This window comes from Guyanagaster necrorhizus (assembly GCF_019112545.1).
Source record: "Guyanagaster necrorhizus MCA 3950 unplaced genomic scaffold BT62scaffold_56, whole genome shotgun sequence".
In the NCBI taxonomy this organism is placed as follows: Eukaryota; Fungi; Basidiomycota; class Agaricomycetes; order Agaricales; family Physalacriaceae; genus Guyanagaster; species Guyanagaster necrorhizus.
The window spans coordinates 136040-148416 of record NW_025064935.1 but is presented as its reverse complement, the minus strand read 5'-3'; the positions used below and the strand labels follow the sequence as shown (position 1 = coordinate 148416).

Genomic DNA, 12377 nt, shown 5'->3' with positions numbered 1-12377 from the left:
GGTTGTTTGGACTGAAGCGGCAAGGCAAATAACGCGGCTCCTTTCGTACAACCATAAGAAGGGTTCTCCTCAAGTCCTTCCCCTCGCATTCCAGGATGAGTTTGAACAACGACCCCAGATGGAATTCTGTGAGCTCCTGTAATTTGTTTCGCCGGTACCTACTACTGATTACAGGCAGCTGAGCAACAAGATGAGCAGTTTCCACGAATGGTTTAAAGCTGAATGTACGTGTAGAAATTGTGTAGTAGAAAATGAAGGTTATTAGCAATATTCTGACCTTAATCAACAGTCAATACCCTCTATGATGTCCGTTGTTCTGAGTTGTTTCTCTATATAATATGTCATGTTCTGTTCGCAGCTTGCAGACGGCTCCTTCAGTAAGCGCGGCCTATCGCTCTCTTTGTATCTGGACACTGCCCGTCAATTTGAGCGACGTTCGTGAATGTGTCTTCATTGCAAAAGAAGTTATTTCGGAACTAACTTACAGATTTAACTATGCATCATACCATTGAGGAGAAATATATTTTCTCAATCTTAGCTCGCAGAATGCCTGAATTCTCGGATATGGTCAACGACGGACACATCAAATCACACCAGAGCATTCACCACGGTACTCGTCTTGCTTTTTTGGTATATGTCGTGACTCTAGCTTCATCGCAGGACTAGAGGAATTCTTAAATCTAGTTACGAAGTGGAAACAAGATCCAAGTACTTATTCACCTATCGGTATGAGGACTTGCTTGGACAATTTCAAGGGTGTCCTGTTTTCTCACCTAGATCAAGAGGTGAGTTAACACTTAAAGACAAAATCGTAAACTCATTCATTCGAGCAGGTCTCGGATTTACGAGGAGAGAATATGAAAAAATATTGGAAACTGGAAGAACTCGAGAGTATCCCCATGTGAACACAGTATCAATGGCCGAATGTCCGTGCTGTCGTGGGCACTTGCCCTTATAATGCACACACCCAACCGCCTACACTTAGCTCATTTTGACACCTCAAAAATGTGAGTCAGCGTGCCTCATAATTCTCTTCTGATGGAACCGTTCGTGCCTGCTCCGACTCAACTCTCTTATACCAAACGGCTATCCGCTCATCTTCGTAATGGAAAGAAGGGACATTCCATTGTACATGCGGCTATGTGCTGTCCTTATCTTTGCATAAGTGGCAGTGACTAACATCATGGTTATTTCATGACGAGGGCCCGGCAATCATTACAAGCACATGAGGTCGTAGGCTCGTCATCTACATCCATTGAACAATCGTGACGTCTCTCAAGGGCTCACTTCTGGAAATCCTGATGAGGATATCACCCCGGAGATGAGCCTGCCCATCGTTGAGTCGAGACTAGCTCGTCATGGTTATTTCACGTAATCGTAGGCCATCTCGAAAATTTGGTAAGTATATACAGTCCCCTGCAGTCTAGATGTTCTCTGTAGCATCCACAAAAATATGGCTAGACTAGGTGTGCACAAATCGCTGATGAAAGCCCCTAGGCCCCCCTAGTCGTCACTTTTATGATAATCGAGACACTATTTATCTAGAAACATCTCAGGGATCTTAAGGGAAATGTAACAGCCCAGCTGCCCAGGCCTGGTGTATGATAAGTAAAAAGACGGAGCTACGTGGTGTGTTCCAGATATTGCATATCACCTGAGAGTCGGAGGACAGTCTACTGGCTCAGCGATTCCTGGTAGGTCACATGTGTATGTTTTGTGAGCGCAAAACCCGGGTAGGCGGCTGAATATTTTAGGAGAAGAGCGGAGGTGACTGCTGCATATAGGTATGACGCAGTCCAGATTCAACTCGTGCGTGGCAACGCACTGAAATTATCCAGGTGAGGCACGGCCACCTGTATGTACACTCACTCCGACTGCTGTCGCTTTACTAACTACCCTCTTCGTGAAATACTTTATACTGGCAAGGTGAGCCTCAACAGTTACTTTTTATCGGTCGCCTAGAGTTAACTTTGAGAATTGCTAGAATGCCGATACAGTCCGAATTCCCAGGAGTATCCATCGACATTCTGAGAGAGATATTCGAGTTCGCATCAACCTCGTCTGCTGAGACTGGGCTGCGCCTAACACTAGTGTCGACTTATGTTCGACATTGGACGCTTCCCGTTATCTACAGAAACGCTGTTCTGTCATCGTCGCGTGCAGTGAGACTCTTCCTTGAAACTATGGTTACCTCGAGAGCCTCCAGTCTTGCGCCCATCGTGCCGCTTTGCAGTCGAGTAAAGAACCTCGGCATCTTCGCTTTAGGTCCCCTGCCCTCTATAGAGAAAATCATCCCTCTGTGTAACATAGAGAGTCTTGCGTGTGGATTTTCCCTTCATGCCTATCTACTTTCACACCACCAAATGCCTTCTCACGTTGCTAGGGAGGTGCACTTCCTCGGTCTTTCATGCCGAGATGGCATACCCTTTTACCTTATTTCTCCAGAAACCACTCACTTCCACGCGCAGCTATCTCTGCAAGACTTTCCCTCTATTGCAGAAATTCACCACTACGGTTCCGCGATCACGCACTTAGCCATCAGCACCCCTTTGAGCTCCAAAAAAGCCGTTGAAGTCGTAGGGTCCGTCACCTCCGCATTGCTCGACAGCCGTAGTCCTTTGGAAGTCCTTCTGATTCAAGTGATGGGCTCCAAAGCTTTCGAAATCGCTGAAGCCATAAATGCGCGGAATAAAGCGAGGACCGCGATTGCTAATGATCGAGTTGACTACCGTTTGGTTGCAACACGCGCACCTTCATCGATCGTTCAACAGTGGGAAAAAACGGCCGTCTCTTCCGCGGATTTATGGGAGGACGCAGAAAGAGAAGCTCGTCAGAGGAGGGCGCGAAGGTCTGTGTTGTAGGATGTGAAAATTTGCTGAGAAACAGTTGCATAAATTTGGCCTGGTCTGTCAAACCCGCCGCCAAACTCAGTTGCAGTGTCCCTGGATGCACGATGGAGCTTCGAAGTTGTGTGTCATTGAGAATAACGATTGGAAGTAAAATTTTTCTTGATATATACATTTTTGCAGGCGCTACACTTCTTCAATTTCTCCCGCTTCCTTTGCCTTGATCCATATACCACCCTTGAAAGGACGTCAGCCACTCCAAAGAGCTCAGTGCAAAAATCGACGTACGCTTGCGTAGATCGTCAGCGTCAATTTGGGGCTGAACTTTCCTCCCATATTTTCATCAAGCTCAAAACCTTCAAATGCTTGCAGTAGCCGGATGATGATGAACGACATTTCATTATAAGCAAATTGCTGGCCCAGGCATATCCTCGGACCAGCATTGAAGGGCAAGAAAATCCATGGATTCTTCGTTATGCGGTGGTGTCGCTCGTCAATAAATCGTAGCGGGTCGAATTGCTCGGCTATTATATCGCGCAAAATCAGACGAGGCACGGAACAAGACAGCTGAAGAGACTCGCCGTCTGGACCCCAAAGATCTTTTCGCCTGTGCATTATGAAGACGGAGTATGGAACGCTGTACGCTAATTGAGATGGAGAAGATGAAACAATAAAAGAAAAGTCTTACGGCGTTCCTGCGGGAACGTAGATATCCTTCTCTTCCGGATCATCGGATGGGAAAGTCGTCTCCTTAATTGATGTGCGAATATTCACTGGACTACAGTGTTCACATCAGCTCCTGCATTCAGTTAGATAGTAAGACATACACAGCGGGATATAATCTCATCGTCTCTGCTCATCACAATTTTACTCAATTTGCTCAGCTGTTTAAAGGGCATGGAGAATAACGTACCATTGATCACCGCACGCAGATACTTCATTCCTTTGATATCTTCAAACGTAGGGCGGCATACCGGACCCACTGAATTGATGACCTCCTCACGAAGACGAATGCATACGAGAGGGTTAGTACATAGAAAGTAGACCAGAACGGACAATGTTCCTCCAGTAGTGTCGCGTCCAGCGATCAGTATATTAAGACTACCATCGTCTTAAGCTCCGAGTCGGAAGGTTGAACAAAGACTGGGAGTAAGCGTACATTTCATCTTTCAATACATTTGGGTCTGAAATAGCCAACAGTCATTGGAATGCCGCCAGAACTTGATTACACTTACCGTTCGTCTCACGGACGAGATGCCCTAGTAAGGTGTCTCTCTGAGCGTCGTCTGCCTCCCTGACTCCATGCTTTTCTTCATTGCGCTGCTTCACTGCTTCATCCACAATCGGCTGTATGAATTGATTGACAATGCTCATAGGTGCTGCTGTTTTGTCCTCGAACATTTCATACAGTGGCCAAATCCACGCTTCATCGCCACGTTCATGCAGGACCTCAAGAGCAGACAGAAAGGCGTCTGCAAAGACTTCGGGCTGTGTTTTTTCGTGACTTTGAAGACCAAAAGGTGTAGAAGGTGGGTACGGAAGAATACCGGAGAGACTCTCGACCGATTTCCCGAAGAGGAATTCTGTTGCAGAATCGAGCGTGAAACGTTGGATAAGATCCTGTGTCCGACCTATCAGTCAGATGTTAATGACAAACCTTGACTCGTACCTGGAAGTCCACTGTTACACCCATCTGAAAGCGCCCCTTCATTTTGGCTACCACTGTCTGTGCATGGTTGTCAAACAAGTCAAAGTGTGAGATACGGTCGCGCGAAAAAAATGGGCGGGTCATCGTTCGGTGAAATCTAATTGGCTGCTATTCAGACTTTGTGATGGATGAGATACGGTAGAGCATACTTCCACATCTCACCGTCCGAATTGAAGACTCCCACCCCTAGTACAGAGGACATAGTTTCTTGGAACGTCTTCCCTTCAAATTCAAATTCACTGCCTGAAGGGTTGATGGATAAAATAAATTCACCTTTCTCGAAGTTATCGAAATCGGTGGCGAGGACACGCTGAATGTGCTTCGGGCTCGTGGTCACGATTTGCATGAGCCCCAGGATATCGGTATTGAATATGGGCCCATACTCCTCGGCCAGCTCCATCAATGTATCGCAGGGATGCTTGTCATTCTGAGCTCTTCGCATGATGTCAATATTGAAAGGAAGGCTACCGCATACTCGAGGAGCGATGCGCGCGTTGAGAGAAGAGGCGCGGCGGGCATAGTATAGACGAAAGAGGACAGGATAGAATGGCAGAACAAGAGGAAAAAGGAGTAATGTCCAGGATCGGAGCCAATAGGCAAGTAGGACGATAGGGCCTAGTTTGAAGGCAGCGCGAGCGATAAAATGAATCCCAGGTGTTGTCAGTGCCATCAAAAGCAGACTGTGGGGCTCAATACACTCCCAACATTAGATTATCGTTCAAATACTTGTACCACAGGTGTACGTAGCATAAATATTGTCATCTGTTCTTCCCGTAGTGGCCACGGGCCACGGATGATGACGGCATGCTTGCCAACTGTATCAAGTGTTGACGAGTTCGCTTCACTTCGACGCTAGATCGCTCTGAAACTGTAGCCCCGTCACAGCCCAGATATACAATCGAATTAAACCATTGTAGGGGAGCATGTACTATGATATGAACGTCCTGTTCGGGATACGATAACAAGTTGCCGTGTTTTGGTATCACTTTCTGCATGCGGATCTTTTAGTAATGGTCTACGACACACAGAACACATGCCCTTGGAAGGAGTCCATCCACGGTTCTGCTCTCGAGTCAACTCCACTATACCCTGAAACAGATCCCGGTCTAGTAGGTGCTTTGTGATAATAAGCATATCCCCCTCTGACCGATAGGACTCCAACATGCCGGTCAGAATAGTGCGAAACTCGGTGTAATGAGTGCCTTTGGATAACGGTATCTGGATTGCAGAATTTACCAGTCGTTTGAAGAGCCGGGGAAAGGACAATGGCCGGGTGGAACTTATAGATACAAGAGAAGTAAATGTATCTTGTACGACAGAGCGAAGCGCATCCAATGTTTGCCGTTCGACGTCCACACTACGGTCTTCACGGGTACGAGAATCTGAGGTGGAAGGGGATAATGCTTCTTGTGAACAAGATGCAGAGACGGATTGGATGCAGTTAATTTGACTGCGAAGTAGTTGGAACCAGATGTCCTCTAATGACACGTCCGGCGAGGTCGATAAAGACCGATCTAAACATACAGAGATGCTAGATCTTGCTAGGTCAATCAGTCCGTCAACTGCCTTCCTAATGTCCGACTCTGCTTTCGCCCTTTCGGTGGCCCCAAGCGCATCGATGACTCGGGTAGTAAGACGTTGTTCGAAGATCTCCGCCTTGGTAAGGGCATCAAAGGGATGACCTCGTTGATTCAGAGCCCACACTGCGGCATTATAAACCTCTTTCTCCTCGCACACAGACACTACACTGGACCAATCTAGCTGACTCGATGACAAGTACTTCAGAACACTGATAACATCTTGAGGGCGATACTGACACTGGAGCGCAACATACGTTTCTCGAAGATCGTCTAATCCGTATGATTGAGAGGAGGCACTTCGCGGTATATTGATATACTCTTCATCATCTGGATGAGGGGGACCGAAGAGATGCTGCAGATATACGAAACGCTTGTAGTCGCCACGAGGACCAAGGCATTCTAGGGCGCGATTGTGCAAGTCTGGCATGTGCTTGTCAATAAGATTGGCTGTGCTCGAGATGCTGGACTGTAATAGCTTGGGTAGAGCATCAGCTATTGTGATGACCAACTCCGTCGCGAGGTGCTTGCTTTCTTCCTTTGAAATCCGCAGGACTTCGTCAAGGTTATGGAACAATTCTGATGGGTGAAGATCTGGGTCCTCGATATAAGTCGAAAGCAGCGGCCTCCATTTTCGGTCCTGGCGGTGCCAAATTCGAAGAATTCGATAAAATCCAGCATTGTTAAAGAGTTGTACCACCCGGTCAATATCATGAGGGATGTATCCGGAAAGAAGGTATTCTGCAGCCAGCTGACGATCCTCACGCGTATTTGCGTCAGGATCGTCCGCTAGACTAAACAGAAGAGCATGCAAAGTGCTCACAGGTATCAGCTCCAGGAGGAATTGGGGATACTTGGGAGTATTCCTGGCGATGAAGATGTTCACAAATGTTACATCACCCGAAGTCAGGCGTCCTGACGAGACAATTTCCAGTAGTATTCGGACGATGACGAGACGACTGACGCCTTGCGACTCGTTGAGATAGATGTCTTCGAATGCAATATCAAGTGAATGCAAAAAGGATTCGGCATCAAAACGGAGGAGAAGTCGTACGTAAGGATATGTGGGTTCGATACCACCTTCTTCGTCTGATGTTAAAACCAAACTTCCTTCCTCGCCAACAGGCCAAACACTTGAGCGTCCAGAGAAAAGGAACGAGTAGGCATCTTTCTTTGCCTGGAAGCACTCTTCACCTGGGAGCGGTTCCTCACTAGGGTAGGTAAGGCCTGAAAGGATGTTGGCGAGATACGGATAAATCTTGTACGCGTTCAAGATTATTGGCTCTATGGTGCTTTCATCCCAAGTATCCATGTTTGTTTTATGGTACTGGTTGACGCGGCGAATTAGTCCGAGCAATTCAACGATCGGCGCCACGTAATCCCGAAGGGCTCGAGTATAAATGTATATCAAGGCGTCGTAGAGGTGATACTGCTGGCAAAGGTGTATGGCTTGGTTTAGGTCCAGGCAAGCGGGGTCGATGTGCCAAATGATACGTTCCACAAGATCTGGGCGGTTATCTTCATCATGCATGGCTACGAGTCTCTGGGTGATACGGGGTGGAACGAATCGTATCTCGTTGTCCAACACAAATCGTTCCAGTTGGAGGAGATATATTCGAGCGATCCCAGAGTCGTCGTACTGCTGGAAAAGATCTTCAAAAAGGAATTCGAAGTCATCCAATGCAATACAAGCACGACAACACGTTGTCACAAGACCTTCGAACAGAGAGGTCCGATCAACACCGCGGCCGTCAGGTGTAATATGTGTATCGTCCGTCATACGATCCTCGGAAAAAGCGTATCGAGCTGAGGCAACCATTAAATCGCGTATTTTCTGGCCCACAGTCTCTTTCCGTAGATCGGCATCCTCCGGGAGGCCGTTCTTATTTCCTGGAGCGGCGCCAACATAATAGAGTCGCGACATGTTGATAGCACTCAAGAAATCACCATTTTGAACAAATGCCAAAATTTTGTCGGCCCATGTCAGAAGCGTTCCAACTTGAAAGTTTTCGCGTCCCTGGGATGACACCTGAATAGAAGTCCGTCGAAACTGATAGCAACCTTACCAGCAAAAACACCTTTCCTTTATACACGCGAATACTGTGCGCGACATCACTTGCGCAGTCCGAGTAGGTCATACTACCCTTCATTGTTTGTCTCAAAGACGGAGAAACAAGCGAAAATCCATCGAAGGGCACTCTCTCAACCAGCTTTGCAAAGTCGATGTCGTACACTTCAAGAGAGCTTTCCGTCAAGATGAGCACCTGCTACAGAGTATATCAGTATCGATGCCGGAATGAACTTGGCAGCTGGAGCAAACGAACCCACATTAACATTCAACCACTGAACCGCCAATATATCGTCATCTGCTGACCATTTGGCGAGATTCTCGAACCCTATCGTGCCAACTTCAACCTGGCCGGATTTCCCAGACCTGGAATTACGAACTGTGCGCTTCAACTTGGACTCGAATACCTGTAAAACATAGAATGTACGTCCCCATGAATACACAAGCCTCGGATTTGTCGAGGAACCGGAATGATATAAAGGATCCTTCTCAATCACTTCTACCTTTCCGTTTGAGTTCAGCAGAACACTTGGAAACCAGGACAAGGAGCCTTTCTGACTAAGCTTGGTTCTCGGTAGGTCTTGACCCTCCTCAATTATTCGAGGGCACTTGAACCATGTTTTAGGGGCAGGTTTGAGACCGACGATGACAAGTTTAGTAGAGGTCAATAAGGCCACAACGTTGTAGGCGTCAGTAGGATGAGCCGTAGTGCCAAGAGGTAGTGGCATCATGGAGAGAAGGGAATATCGAGACTTTCGGCGACGAGTTGTAGATGCAGGAGGGGGAGAACCATCAGAAGAAGGAAGGGGATCGAATTGGTATTTACCAAGGATGCGAAGGATATCAGAGGCTTCTATGAAGAGCATTTTACCAAGACTATGATAGAAGGCGAGACCATGTTCATCCGCCGTAACGATAGCTGTATGTCTTCCTGCCACGAACCCTACGTTCACAATTCTGGATCCTTGTATATGGCCCTCTTTGCGACCGGTAGAAATAGCGAGAACGGTTGTTGGCGAGACAGTTCGAACAGGCGAGTTTGGCGTCTTCAGATCATACAACTGAACGAAGCCCGACGAATGCCCGGAGACGACATACGTATGATCGAAAGATAGCGCTAGAGCAGTGACTGGTCCAGCTGCCTTACCTGACTGGTTGTCAGAAACGCTTCGGTGAATTGCGGAGGGCATCACCTGTCGCTTCCGTGCCGCACACACATATAAGTTTCTGCTTGAAATCAAAGACGCATATTCTCCCCTCGTCTGTCCCAATGCAAATGAGACCATTTGCTGCGAGTACAGTAGGAGAACCGAGAAACGGTGCCCCTAGGATGGATGAAACTTTTGGCGACTTGGTCTTCAGTTGCTGTTCAATGACACGCAGTTGGGTCCATTTGAAGACGTCTGTCTGGGGTAGCTTTAAAGAGGAAGTGCCATTCTCTTCGGTCCAAGACGCAGTGTGAAGATTAGATAAAGAGGACATTCTTGACAAGGAGAGATGAGAAGGCGACGATGCCGGCGCATGATAAGGAGGACCGCTTGCCGTCGAAGAAATGCGAGACGACTGAGGAGTGTATGACCGAAGTCGGGATACATTTGGGTGGAGAAAGGGTCGTGCGAGACCATTGCTTCCACTAGGATCAGGAGTACCCATTCGCGAGGAGACAGCAGGCAACGCATCTGGACTGGATGGTGCATTGTCGGACAAAGCGTCGACATTCTAGAGGGTGATTAAATCCGCGACAGATACTTGGCATGTAAAATCACGCACCGTTATGTCTTCCTTATTCGTAGAGTCGTCACTAATAAGAAGAGATTGCTCCACCTCCCTCGTATCCATGTCCGAATCGTCATCAGTGTCGTGACCCAACACATCTCTCAGCTGTTGGCGATATCCGGACGAAGTGGACGTGTCAGCATCAACACCCGTGTACAAAAATCCATCATCGTCACCGTCAGACTCATCTCCGAAGGCATGGCTATCCACTTCACCTTCATCATCTAGCAGTTCTTCTATGCGAGAAGAATAGTCTCCGTGGCGCTCGTTATATTCGAAACCGGCATCTTGGTCCTCACTGTCGGAGAAGTGCATTGATGCCGCACGTATAGTGGAGGCATCTTCAGCATCAGGAAGTTGAACATTTGCTGAAAAGGGAGAGGTCATTTTGTCCTGGCTGCTTGTGAAGCTCGAAGCGCAATGAAGGCATATTATGTAATATAAGAGGGAGCAATTGTTTGATCACGTGATGCTTGCCGATGCGACAAACGAAGCCGAACACTTATCCAACACTAAGGGTGCAGGTGGGTGAGTTGCAAAATTGCGGAGCCTGCGAGTTGCGATATGAGGATGAGGACAAGAATGGTGCCATTCTATTCAGCGGTGCAAAACACCACGAGCGACTACAGTAAGTATGTACAATTATTAAAATCAAAATGCGCCACTATTCTCGGCTCACACTTGTGATCTATCATTGTTGAATTGTTCAACAAGCATGATGTTGTCGTATTGGCACTGCATTACAGTATAAGATGTTGTGTAAAGGTGAAAATTTTGTTTGGTGGCGTCGTGCATGTTACCACATATGCTATGTAGTACGTTCAAAGGTATACTGCCCGACATCATTATGGATTTATTCAGACCATTCATACTGTCTTTTGCAGCACCAGTAATATTCCCATGGTCCAGACAATAGGATCCGTACCGGTGCGAGGGCCTTGTTCCTGCAAAATTGCAACGCAGCAGGTAGGCATCAAAGTTGCCATTGAGATGCGCATGTCGCGACGCGTCTTTTGTTCAAATCAGTATAACAATTAATGTCAATTCTCGTCATGATCCTGGTCCTCTTTCTTCCCACCTTCATCATCTCCGTCCCCTCACGCCCTCCTCCGCACTTCGGCTTGCATCGACAGGATCGATACTCTCCACAAGTACCCCATAACGTTCTTTTACGTCTCCAATCCCTTTGTCCGCCAGCGGACTTGCTTTCTCACTTGTAAAATCGGTGGACTGAACATGTTCGATTATAGCAGACCTACAAGAAATAGTTCCAATGAGGTCGTTTTGGTATGCCTCCTCTACAAGTTTTCTTATCACCGGAACTAAAAGAATGTGACACAGCATCTAACTCCAAATCAACAGGCAGCGCCGCCTGTTCCCTTCGAGCTACAAGGCCAAGTAAGCGGCTACTTCTTCTGCGACTTGAACGAAGAGGAAGTTCAACATGTGAAAACTGGTAGATTTCTGCCGACAAGTGGGAAATACGCATAGATGCCATAACAAGTGTAGCAGGTCGTTATTCCAAGCCAGTATTGGAACGTGCTTGGTTGGTAGGCGGATTACTGTGTGTGGATTTCCGCCTTCAGAGATGATTGAGATGATTGAACGTCTCTAGATTTGCTTTCACCCTTTCACTACTTCTCTATCACTTCGTACTCATTCAAGGGCATGTACCAGCATCTGAACGATCACAGCGACAAACCCAGGTTCGCATTTACGTTCCAGGTATTCCTTTGGCTCACGGTAACACATGGTCCTATACAGGCCGCTGCTGCGATCACCGTCGGCATTTTCACTGCTTTAGACCTTCTAGTTCTATTGCCGTTGTTGATTTGGAAACATATGGTAATCTTGAAATTCCTAAGACCAGCTGGACCAGAATTTATGACCGTACATCTTCACTTTCAGGGTCGCAGGGAAATCGCACAAATGCTTCAAAAATGGGGACAGGCGGATCGTGCCCAGTTTGGTCAACATGCTTGTCTGTGGAAAGCTTCAAGCGCACCCGGAGTATTTCGAACCGCCATGGTGAATTTACCGGGTCTGTTCACTGACTGCGACTCATCCTATTAAATTTTAGATGCTGAAGATAGTCTTACCGCCTACTACAGCACCTACAGCTTTCCATCCTGATGCGTATCTTCCGTCTTACATCAACGGTCCCAGTGATGATGGAGCATACTTTTATCCCTACCGAAGAACCGAGCCTGGTTTGCCTCACATGAGCGTAATCGGTAACGTACCTATTCATGTCGACGAGAAGGGCGGGTTCGAACAAGTGCAGATTTGAGCAATGCCTGCTGGTTAGGTCATCATGATATTTTAGATGATGGATTCTGTGTTATGTCAAGGTTATTATCATTTATGAGAATATGTAGCAGGCACTTAGTATATTTTCCGTT

The 12377-nt window shown here is 47.2% G+C and overlaps 7 protein-coding genes across 7 annotated transcripts; 4 read left to right on the top strand and 3 right to left on the bottom strand.

Moving 5' to 3' along the window:
• Positions 1–47: 47 nt before the first annotated feature.
• BT62DRAFT_938471 (uncharacterized protein) lies at positions 48–932 on the top strand. Its single transcript, XM_043187551.1, has 6 exons — positions 48–224; positions 290–306; positions 359–434; positions 488–610; positions 661–785; positions 834–932. The coding sequence occupies exons 1-6, from the start codon at positions 191–193 to the stop codon at positions 903–905; spliced, it is 447 nt and encodes a 148-aa protein (XP_043033546.1). The 5' UTR covers positions 48–190; the 3' UTR covers positions 906–932.
• Positions 933–1800: 868 nt separating this feature from the next.
• Positions 1801–3055, top strand: BT62DRAFT_957518 (uncharacterized protein). The gene is made up of 2 exons (XM_043188413.1): positions 1801–1926; positions 1985–3055. The coding sequence occupies exon 2, from the start codon at positions 1986–1988 to the stop codon at positions 2859–2861; it is 876 nt and encodes a 291-aa protein (XP_043033545.1). The 5' UTR covers positions 1801–1926; position 1985; the 3' UTR covers positions 2862–3055.
• On the bottom strand, positions 2938–5265 carry BT62DRAFT_647839 (cytochrome P450). The gene is made up of 12 exons (XM_043181747.1): positions 5023–5265; positions 4828–4972; positions 4704–4776; positions 4516–4651; positions 4082–4466; positions 4006–4030; positions 3760–3947; positions 3674–3698; positions 3535–3624; positions 3428–3483; positions 3135–3370; positions 2938–3083 (listed from the first exon to the last, which is right to left on the bottom strand). Exons 1-12 carry the CDS (start codon positions 5071–5073, stop codon positions 3033–3035), a joined length of 1461 nt encoding a protein of 486 aa, XP_043033544.1. The 5' UTR covers positions 5074–5265; the 3' UTR covers positions 2938–3032.
• Positions 5266–5340: 75 nt separating this feature from the next.
• BT62DRAFT_648066 (uncharacterized protein) lies at positions 5341–9574 on the bottom strand. Its single transcript, XM_043181749.1, has 3 exons — positions 8460–9574; positions 8198–8398; positions 5341–8148 (listed from the first exon to the last, which is right to left on the bottom strand). The coding sequence occupies exons 1-3, from the start codon at positions 9483–9485 to the stop codon at positions 5458–5460; spliced, it is 3918 nt and encodes a 1305-aa protein (XP_043033543.1). The 5' UTR covers positions 9486–9574; the 3' UTR covers positions 5341–5457.
• On the bottom strand, positions 9575–10338 carry BT62DRAFT_648065 (uncharacterized protein). The gene is made up of 4 exons (XM_043181748.1): positions 10191–10338; positions 9970–10080; positions 9742–9918; positions 9575–9682 (listed from the first exon to the last, which is right to left on the bottom strand). Exons 1-4 carry the CDS (start codon positions 10197–10199, stop codon positions 9665–9667), a joined length of 315 nt encoding a protein of 104 aa, XP_043033542.1. The 5' UTR covers positions 10200–10338; the 3' UTR covers positions 9575–9664.
• Positions 10339–11030: 692 nt separating this feature from the next.
• Positions 11031–11894, top strand: BT62DRAFT_647600 (uncharacterized protein). Its single transcript, XM_043181746.1, has 6 exons — positions 11031–11262; positions 11317–11431; positions 11485–11525; positions 11653–11681; positions 11740–11820; positions 11884–11894. The coding sequence occupies exons 1-5, from the start codon at positions 11212–11214 to the stop codon at positions 11777–11779; spliced, it is 276 nt and encodes a 91-aa protein (XP_043033541.1). The 5' UTR covers positions 11031–11211; the 3' UTR covers positions 11780–11820; positions 11884–11894.
• Positions 11818–12265, top strand: BT62DRAFT_911491 (uncharacterized protein; the record flags this gene model as incomplete). The annotated part of the gene is made up of 2 exons (XM_043183835.1): positions 11818–12003; positions 12056–12265. 2 exons carry the CDS (start codon positions 11818–11820, stop codon positions 12263–12265), a joined length of 396 nt encoding a protein of 131 aa, XP_043033540.1.
• Positions 12266–12377: the final 112 nt, after the last annotated feature.